General features: G+C 61.0%; 1 protein-coding gene across 1 annotated transcript; it reads left to right on the forward strand.

The window, feature by feature from the left end:
- The first annotated feature begins 599 nt into the window (after nucleotides 1-599).
- EMX1 (empty spiracles homeobox 1) lies at nucleotides 600-9,800 on the forward strand. The gene is made up of 3 exons (XM_050896465.1): nucleotides 600-972; nucleotides 3,517-3,701; nucleotides 9,633-9,800. Exons 1-3 carry the CDS (start codon nucleotides 600-602, stop codon nucleotides 9,798-9,800), a joined length of 726 nt encoding a protein of 241 aa, XP_050752422.1.
- Nucleotides 9,801-10,123: the final 323 nt, after the last annotated feature.

Below are 10,123 nucleotides of genomic sequence, written 5' to 3' on the forward strand. Positions count from 1 at the left end.
GGAGTTACAAACCGCCGCTGCGGATATTTTTTTTTTTTTTTAATTCAGAAAGCGGAAAAAAAAAAAAAAGGAAAAAAAAAAAAGAGGGGAAAAAAAAGAGAGGATTTTTTTTTTAAAGATTTTTTTTTTAAATTTTTTTTTTTTTTTTTTAAAAGAAGAAGGAAAAACCACCCCGCAGCCGGAGCCCCTCTCCCACAACTTCGCGGCGCGCCTGCGGGAGCGGCTCCAGTCCAGTTTTTCGGGCGCTCTCTGCCTCCCCCTGCCTCCCCCTGCCTCCCCCCTGCCTGCCCCTGCCTGCCCCTGCCTCCCCTGCCTCCCCCTGCCCCGGCCCGAGCAGGTGAGGCCGCCCCCTCCTCCGGGCCCCGCCAGGTACCGGCCGTATTTGTACCGGCTGCCCGGGGCTTTGCGGGGTGCGTGGGCGCCCGCGGGTGGGCTGCGGGGCGTGTGTCTGTGTGTGTGTGCGCTGCCCAGGGGGAGGTTTCTTGCACACGCACACGCACACACACACACACACACACACACGCGCGTACCCGGAGGAACAGCCCCGCTCCGGGCTCCCCCCCCCCCCTCCCCTCCCCTCCCTTTTCCCGGCTCAAACCATGTTCCAGCCGTCTGCGAAGCGCTGCTTCACCATCGAGTCCCTGGTGGGCAAGGACACCCACCTCAGCCCCGAGGAACCCCCGCGCCCCGCCGCCCTCGGCTACCCCGGCCCCGCCGCCGACGCCGCCGCCTTCGCCCCCGGCTTCCAGGGCGCTGCCGCCGCCGCCGCCGCCGCCGGCCGGGCCCTCTACGGTAGCGCCGAGCTCGTCTTCCCGGAGGCCGTGGGGCACCCGGCGCTGCCCGTCGGGCCCCATCAGCTGGGGGGTTCGGCGCTGCCGCACCCCCACTCCTTCTTCGGGCCGCAACACCGCGACCCGCTCAACTTCTACCCCTGGGTGCTGCGGAACCGCTTCTTCGGGCACCGCTTCCAAGGTGAGCTGCGGGCATCGCCGCCCGGCGCCTGGCTCTTCCCCCCCGGGAGCGGAGCGAGGGCTGCCGGCTGCCCTGGCCAGCGCCGGGCGGCCGCCGGGCCCGTTAACCGGGGAGGCCGAGGGAGAGCCGGAGGCAAAACCTGTTGCTGCCGTGCCTGCACGCACAGCCGGTGCTCCGGGCGTTTGCACACCCGGCGCCGGAGTGCGTTTGCACACCCGGTGCTCAGTGCGTTTGCACACCCGGCGCCGGCGTGCGTTTGCACACCCGGTGCTGAGTGCCTTTGCACACCCGGCGCCGGCGTGCGTTTGCACACCCGGTGCTGAGTGCCTTTGCACACCCGGCGCCGGAGTGTATTTGCACACCCGGTGCCGAGTGCCTTTGCACACCCGGTGCCGGAGTGTATTTGCACACCCGGTGCCGGAGTGCGTTTACACAGCCGGTGCCGGAGTGCGTTTGCACACCCGATGCGTTTGCACACCCGGTGCTCAGTGCATTTGCACACCCGGTGCCGGTGCGCTCCCGCAGCCGCAGCCCCGGAGCCGGCGTGTGGCTGCCCTGCGGCCCCGCTGCCGGTGCCGGTGCCGGTGGGCGGGCGGGGGAGGCCGGGGCAGCCCCGCGGCAGCTCCGCCTCGGCCGCCGCGGCCGGAGCGGGGTCCCGGCCGGGCATCGCGGGGCTCCCGGGGACGGGACCGGCGCTGTCGCCTCCCTGCGCGGCCCCGCGGCTGGCGGAGCCGGGAGTTCGGGTTTCTCCTTTTCGGGAACGGAGGGAAAGATTGCGGTGGATCTCGGCTGCACGGCGAGATTTTGTTTGATTTTGTAGCTTTTCTCTCTATTCCTTCTCTCTTTCTTTCTCTCTCTTTATCTCTCTCTCTCTTTCTTTCTCTTTCTTCTTTCTTTCTTCTCTTTCTGACTCTCTGTCTCTATCTCTTTCCTTTAGCTTTCTTTTCTTTCTTTCCTTTTCTGTCTCTCCTTTTCTTATTTTCCTTTCTTTTCCTTTCTCTGTGTCCTGTCCCTTTCTCATTTCCTTTCCTTTCCTTTCCTTTCCTTTCCTTTCCTTTCCTTTCCTTTCCTTTCCTTTCCTTTCCTTTCCTTTCCTTTCCTTTCCTTTCCTTTCCTTTTCCTTTTCCTTTCCTTTCCTTTCCTTTTCCTTTTCCTTTTCCTTTTCCTTTTCCTTTTCCTTTTCCTTTTCCTTTTCCTTTTCCTTTTCCTCTCCCTCCCCGTCCCCTCCCCGTCCCCTCGCTGTCCCCGCTGTCCCCGCCGCGATGCCCCGGGGGGTGCCGGGGGCCGGGCCGGGCCGGAGGAGCCCCGATTAGGGTTATCTGCCGGGCACCAACCCCTCGCCTGGCTCCGGCGGCTCCGCCGGGGATCGCGGCCGCTGCCGGCGGCGCCCGGGGGCACCGGCCCGCCGGGACACGGCTCCGGCCCGGCCCCCGCCGCCCCGAGCGGCCGCCCGGCCCCGGTCCCGGCCCCGGTCCCGTCCCGTCCCGTCCCGTCCCGTCCCGGGAGCGGCTCCGGCCGCGGCTGCGCGGTCTCCCCGCTCCGGCCCCGCTCCCGGCCGGAGCCCGCAGCCGGCCCGCTGCCTCCTCGGGTGCCCTGCCTGCGCCGCGCCCGGCCCTTCCACCTGCCCGCCTCTGCCCTCCCTCCCATGCCTCCTTGCTGCCCTGCTTGCTTGCCTTTTCCTTCTTTATTTTTCTTTTTTCCTTTCTTTTGTCCTTTCTTTTTTTCTTCCTTTCGTTTCTTTCTTTCTTTCTCTCTCTTTCTGTTTCTTTCTTTGTTTTTCTTTCTCTTTCTTTCTTTCTCTTTCTTTCTTTTTCTTTCTTTCTCTCTCTTTCTTCCTTTCTTCCTTTCTTCCTTTCTTCCTTCCTTCCTTTCTTCCTTCCTTCCTTCCTTCCTTTCCTTCCTTTCCTTCCTTTCTTTTCTTTCATTTCTCTCTTTCTCCTTCTCTCTCTTCCTTCCTTCCCTTCTTTCTTTTTCTTTCTTACTTTCCCACTTTCCTTCTCTCTTTCTTTCTCCCTTTCACTCTTTCTTTTCCTTCTTGTCTTTCTGTTTTATTTTTCTTTTTCTTTCTTTCTTTCTTGCTTCTCCCTTTCTGTCTCTTTTTTTGTCTGTCACTTTCTTAGGCTGTCTTTCTCTTTTTTTATCTTCTTTTTCTCTCTTTCTCTCTGTTTTTTCTCTGCCTCCCCCCTTCTCCCTCTCTTTCTTCCCTCTTCCTCCTGCTCTCCCCATCCATCCCTTCTCCCTCTCTTTCTCTCTCCTTTCCCTTCCCCTCCCGTTAGCCCCCATGTCCAGTCCCACCATGGGACCGAGGGCAGCTGGGGAGGGGGCACGGCCATGGCACCGTGGTGCTTGGGAGGGGGGAATCCTGCAATCTTGGGGTGGGGAAGGTGCCCAGGGCCCCCCAATACCACTTTGTCTGTCCTCCCCGTGTCACAGGACGAGAGGGTCTCCCCAACATCCCCCCCTGGTCCCGCAGAGGGGGAGCTGCGGGGCTGGGGGGTGCCGGGGGTGCCGGCATGGGACCCTGACTCCGCTCTCTATCCGCAGGGAGCGAGGTGTCCCAGGAGAGCCTGCTCCTCCACGGCCCCTTCGCCCGGAAACCCAAGCGCATCCGCACAGCCTTCTCGCCGTCGCAGCTCCTGCGGCTGGAGCGGGCCTTCGAGAAGAACCACTACGTGGTGGGCGCCGAACGCAAGCAGCTGGCCAGCAGCCTCAGCCTCTCCGAGACCCAGGTATGCGCCCGCCCGCCCCACAGCCCTCAGTCCCGCCGTCTCTCTGTCCGCCCGTCCGTCCGTCCGCCGGTGAGAGCAGCTCGGCATCGGGTGGCGGAGACGGCGCCGAACCCGCGCAGGGCTCAGGCTGCGCTCTGCAAAATCCTGGCCGGGTTTGTCTGGGAATCCCGCGTGGAAAGGGTGGCCGAACCGTGCGGGTTCGCGTGGGCTCGGGCTGGGTTTGGGGTTTGGTTTTTTTTTTGCCGCAGCGTTCGGTTGTTACAGTCGTCCCCGGCAGGGCTTGAGGCTGGGAATGCAGGTCTTGCGCCGTGCCACTCTCCGGAGCGGTTTTCCAGTGTTATTGCTTGCTTGCTTGGGGTGTTTTCCCCGAGAGCAATATACAGTTTTTAAAAATCCAGTTAAAAAAGGAGCAGCAGCATGAGACCCTTCCCCGGAGAGCTGCAGAAACACGCCTCAGTTGTGCGGCTTTGGTTCTGTACACAAACACCACGGTGCCCGAAAGTCAGGATGGGTGCAAAGATGGGTGCCTGCCGAAGGGCGTTTATTTCAGCTGCAACTTTCTGATTTTTAGAAAAGACATTTCACAGGCGTTTGGAAATGATGAGAGCCAGGAGGACCGTAGGGATGAAAGGGAATGGAAAAGCGTACGGTGCTGGGGGAAAACAGGGGAGTCGGGGCTGAGCATCTCTGTGCGTGTCCAAGGCCGGTGTCCTGGCGAGCAGCTATTCCCAAGCTCCGGGCAAAGGTACCCTATTTCCCATAATATTCAGTAACTGAGTCGATGGAGAAAGTTTTCTCCAAATTCTGGCTAGGTAGTTTGGCCTATATTCTGAATTAATTTAATTTTAATCCTTTAATTTAATTGGAAAATAAAGCTGGAGCCGTGGGTGTTCCCGGTACCCGCCTGGCTCATCCTCGCCCAGGCTCTGCCAAGCAAAACCTCCAAATGCATCTCTGCGAGAGGCGAGAGGGAAGTTACCGGGAGGAAAATGTCACAGGGACAGCGGGAAACCGCAGGTGCGGATATCGGGGAGGACGGACCGAGCCCAAAAAATCCAGAGGCCGTTTGTATCCTGATGCTGATGCTATCCTGACCCCCCCAGCCCCGCGGCTCGCGGGGCACGGCAGTCGCTGGCACCCCGGCTCGGGTCCTTTCCTTGCCGCTTCTGTCACCTCACCGGGCTGAAAATGATGTTAAAGGAAAAAAAACAAAAAAAACAAAACCAAAAACTGGAAGGTAAAGAACAAACAGCAACTTGTCCGGGCGGAAAGGGCAGCTGCGGGGTGCCCGAGGGCGAGCTCAGCGAGTCCCTCGGCTTTGGCATCGTTGCCCCGAGCCTAAATGCAATAATGCAATTTATTGGAGGAAAAAGCAGAGGCATCCGTCCCTAAATCTGGGTGGAGATTTAGAAATAGAAAGAGGCAATGTAGAGAGATAGATTTGTGGGGTTTTATGCACTGCAGCGTATTTTGTAGTACGGAATTTCCACGTTTTTTTGGGAAGCTGCTGCAGCTGCTCGGCGCAGGGTAATTCATCACTCGCGGGCAGGGAGCGAGTGCGGGTCAAGGTGGGAGGCGTTCGTGGGGCCGGGGCCGGCTCCTGGGGGAAAAGAGCATCAGGCTGGGGACCGGGGGTGGCAGGGAAGACTTTTTCCCTTTCGGCTTTGTGGCTTTCGAAAAATAATCTTTTAAAAAAATCTTCTTTTAATTACCTGGAGGGAAATAACCCCAATGTGCAGAGGGATGGGATACGGGATGGGCATTGATGTGCCAGGACTGGCAGGGTGGGAGAGCCAGCCTGACCGGTGGCTGTGCGAAAGCAGGTGTCATTATTATTATTATTATTATTATTATTATTATTATTATTATTACATATCCAGTGACGAATCCTACACGCACGCAAACCTCCCGTGGAAAACCACCCCCCGTCCTCGGTGACACGCATCCCCGGTGTGACGCTGGGTGACACAGGCGTGTTTTCACCCACTGCAGACACCCAGCCCCACGTCCAAACCCACGGGTGGGTGTGCTTTATTATTTGCCGGTGGGTTTAGCCGCTCCGAGAAGGGGCTGCTGGTTACGGCTGTGCCTGGCCCTATTTCCCAGCTGCTTTTCCCCCTGGAAAAGGGAGCTTTGCCCTTTGGGCTGTGCCCGCTCCGGGTCCCCTGGCCGGGGAGCAACACCTGGAGCAGCCCAGGGGGAAGGTGAAAAGGGTGCGGATACTTGCCCAGCATCAGGAAACGCCTTGGGATATGGAATGGGGAAGGGTGGAGGTGTTTAACCCCTTCCCATCCTTTCTCCTACCAAGGGAGCTGCGTTAGTCTGGGATAAGACAGGCCCATGCAACAACAACAACAACAAAAAAGGGAATGGGAGAAAATCCAGCAGCGGCGCAGGGTCCCAAAGCAAAAACGCAAGTGGGATGAGGCTGGAGTACGCGTAGGGAGGGCTCGGCGGGGGAAACGCGGGGGGATGCGGGGTGGCCCGTGCAAGAGGAGCCGTCTGTGGGGTTTGTGCGTGATGGGGTGACGCGGGGGGACACGGACACACGGGGTGTGTGAGCCGGGCGGCATAACGAGCCTGGCGGTCGGCGTGCCGCGGGGGTGCCAGGCAGCGCGGGTGCACGGGGGCTGGCGTGCCGGGGGTGGGATGCACGTGCCGGGTAGGTGGGGAGCGGGGAGGAGGTGGGGGTACCAACGCTGCGCGCTGCGGTTGTGCCGGGCTGGGGAACGCAGGCGGTCACACCGCCGTGCCCATCGTCGGTGGCGTCAGGTCGCTTCACCTCCCGGGGGAACGCGTTGGGCTGGGAAATAATTTCCCTGAGTTAATTCTGCATGACGCAGCCTGGCCGGCTGGGCAGAGCCTCTCCAGCGCCGGCAGCGCTCGGGGTCTCAAATCTGCCTTCCCAAAGCAAAGGCCTCACCCTGGCTCCTGCCAGCGGGAGGTTTGGGGGGATTATGGAGACGCCGTATATCCCAGCATCTCCGCCCGGCTTTGGGGTGGTTATGGAGATGCCGTACATCCCAGCATCCCCTCCCAGCATCGTGCGTGCAGGGATGGAGGCACAGCGGTCCGGGTTGGCCGGGCATCGCAGCCACTCTGGCAGGAGCGGGAATAATTAACCGAGCGAGTGCCTGGGAGTCAGGGGAGGCGAAAGATGCGCGTACCACATACAGCCGGAGAGCGGCCGCACTGCAAAGCCCGGGGCTGGCAGTGATCCTCCCCCGAGGACCGTTCCCCAAAAACAAGCTCTTGAAAGTTTTGGGGTGTTAAAGTCCCGGCTGGGACTGCAGGCGTAGGCGAGGGTGCGGCGCTGATGCTTGGGGAGCTCCGCGGCCCTTCGAGGTGGTGGCATATTCAGGTGACAGCACGGCACAAGCGGTGTCACCGTATCTGGCCCCGAGTGACGGCGGGGCTGGTCGCTCTCGGTCACCATACAGAGCCATCCCCGTGCTCTCAGCCTTTGGCAGGGTTTGGGTCATCGTCCAGGGGAGCTGCACATGAAGCCACCGGATTTTAATTGTCCCCAACTTGGTGCTGGCAACGTCACCGTTCGGCCAGAGCTGATTCTCTGGGTGCTGTCAGCATCCCCGAAGCAGAGCGTGATTTCTCGGTGGACGCGATGGCCCGCAGAGTGTTGCACGGGTGGGAGCGCACGGCGTGTGCGGGCAAAGCAGTGGACGGGAGCTGTGTATAGAGGCAGGGTCGGGACGCAGGAGCCGTCCAGGGACCGTCCCCATCCCGCAGCAGGAGCGTGGGGACGGTGGTGGCCCTGGAGGGCAGGGCCAGTCCCGGGGAGCGGCTGGGCAGGGACCCCGGGAGCATCACACCGGTCGGATGCACAAACACCCGGCATGACAACGGTTAATGCGGCGAGGGTTTGGGAAGGGATAAAACCCCCTGAGCTTGGGGGTTTAAACCAATTACTCTTGGAGTCAGGATGAGGCATCGTAGGGGGCAGCTTATCCCCCAGTTGCCCACTGTGAGGTTCTCACACTTCTCTCATTGTGGCTTCTGGCCTGTTGGAGCGAGGGATACGGTATCAGAGGGGTCAGGGAGCCCATCCAGCCTGGAAACATCCCCATTCCCGCAGCCTTGACAGTCGGGAAGTGCAGGGGAGCCTCATCCCGCAGGAGACGGCCGTACCTGGCTGCGTTTCTCCGAGCTGAACAGAGCTGGGGAGGAAAGGCTTTACGTGCGGGAGCCGCTTCACACCCACCCCTGATTTCCACAGAGCCTCACTCAAGCATCTTAATTGCTTTATGCCTTAGTTTCCCCTTCTATAATTTAGGGATAAGGCAACTTCCCTGCTCCCAGAGGGCTGAGAGCTTTAATTAAAGTTTGCAAAGTGCTTTGCAGTCATTGAATGAAAGGCGCCAGCTCCGTATTGTTCCAGAAATGCCCCAAAGCTAGGAAAGCAAATGGTTTGAGTCCAGGGCGGGGGGGGGGGGGCGGTTATAATATATACTGGTGCCATAAAGCAGCTGTTTCAATAGACTAAGCATGCCTTAAAGTCAAGGGCTCGTACTGCGCCGGCTGCCCGGCACCCTGCGAGGGTTTTGCTCACCTGGGGAACGCAGGGAGGTGTGAACGTTGGCCTTCGCCTCGCTGCGAAAGGCTCCAGAGCAGAAAGCAAGCGTCGCCTGCGATTAATGCTGAAGGAGAAGGGGGAAAAGGGGGTGACAGTCCCGGGGGATGAGGGGTGGCAGTGGCTGCTGGAGGGGCTGCGGGCACCGCACCACCTGCAAACGGGTAAATGCTTCAGCCTGGCCCGTGCTGGGCTGGCAGCGGTGGCCGAGGAGCAGCACCCGGTGTTCTGCGGGGCCCGAGAAGCGGGGCGGCATCCCGCACCGCTGCCTGCAGCATCCTGCACCCCATCTGCGGCATCCTGCACCCCATCTGCGGCATCCTGCATCCCTGCCTGCAGCATCCTGCATCCCTGGCTGTAGTATCCCACACCACTGCCCGCAGCATCCCTCATCCCCGGCTGCAGCATCCCGCGCCGCTGCCTCTGGCATCCCGCATCCCTCGCTGCAGCATCCCGCATCCCCGGCTGCGCAGCATCCTGCATCGCCAGCCGCATGGGTGCCCGCAGCATCCCACACCACCGACCACGTGGGTGCTTTCAGCATCCCAAACCCACCGCCGTGCCCGTGCTGCCGTGTCCAGCCCCCGCCGCGGGCCGTGCTCCCGGCACTGGCACCGAGGGCGTGCGGGGTCGGAGCAGGATGCTTGGGGCCTTGGGCAGGCGAGGAGGGCGTTATCTCCAAGGATGGAGACCCTGCAGCCTCTCCGGGCTCCTGGGACAGTGTTTCACCACCACCATGGTGGAAAAGGTTTCCTGAAACCTAAATGTGGTAAATTAATTATCTATAATTGTAATTATAATCTATCTATAATTAGCTATCTGGTTATATACAGTCCAGCCCAAGCCTAACGATGCCACCCTGGCCCTGGGACACAGGTCCTCGCTGGAGGTGTGGGGATGGCTCTGCGTGTCGTCCCACGTGGCCGTCGGAGACCCCGCCACTGTGCGCAGCCCAGACACCAGGGTGATGGGCACCGGGTTGCGGTGCTGTAAGGAGGGTCCCGGCATGCCTGCTGACCCCGTGTCTGAGGTGTGACTGAGAGTCCTTCACCCCTCTTGGGTTTCTCTGAGGCTGGGACGTGCAGCAAAGCGGAGCTGGGAGGCGGCAGCACCCCGTATCCTGCAACCCGCCGCGGTCGTCCCCCCCCATCCCACTTTGCCGCGGGCAGAGGGGAAACCGAGGCAGGGCAGGGTGGCCGTGGGAGCGCTTCTGGAGGGACAGGGACTTCTTTTTTGCCGGTCTCCGAGGAAAACTGAGCTTGCTGCCTGCTTGCAGCACCGTCCCTCGCCGGGGCCGGCTGTGCCGGGACCCCCGCGAGCGCCCGTCTCTCCCTCTCCCCCAGGTGAAAGTGTGGTTCCAGAACAGGCGGACGAAATACAAACGGCAGAAGCTGGAGGAGGAAGGACCCGACTCGGATCAGAAGAAGAAAGGTTCCCACCACATCAACCGATGGCGCCTCGCCACCAAGCAGTCGAGCGGAGAAGACATCGACGTCACCTCCAACGACTAAGGCAGGGACAGGCTCCTGGTGCAGCCACCATGGAGAGGAACCCGGGGGAGGAAGGGGGGACACAGGCGGCATCACCAAACGAACTCTAGGGACGTCACCCAAGCCACCGCCGCTGCCGCCGCCCGCTGCCTTTCTTCCGGGGTGCCCGGCCTGACCGGGGACCCGCACCCCGTCCCCCCCCGCCGCCCCGGGGCATCCCTCGGAGGTGCTTTTCAGGAAGCTCCCGCCGCCGAGCCGAGGAGGAAGAGGAGGCTGCCAGGGCGCCCGCGGCCCCGGGACGCGACCGCGCATCCTCCTCCGCGCTGGAAGCCGTCCGTCAGCCA

Source organism: Gymnogyps californianus, chromosome 4 (assembly GCF_018139145.2).
Source record: "Gymnogyps californianus isolate 813 chromosome 4, ASM1813914v2, whole genome shotgun sequence".
Lineage (NCBI taxonomy): Eukaryota > Metazoa > Chordata > Aves > Accipitriformes > Cathartidae > Gymnogyps > Gymnogyps californianus.

Coding starts and splice junctions, on each gene's coding strand:
- EMX1 (XM_050896465.1), top strand. CDS start 600: ATGTTCCAGCCGTCTGCGAAGCGCTGCTTCACCATCGAGTCCCTGGTG. Junction 973..3,516: donor CTTCGGGCACCGCTTCCAAG/GTGAGCTGCGGG, acceptor CTCTATCCGCAG/GGAGCGAGGTGTCCCAGGAG. Junction 3,702..9,632: donor TCAGCCTCTCCGAGACCCAG/GTATGCGCCCGC, acceptor CCTCTCCCCCAG/GTGAAAGTGTGGTTCCAGAA.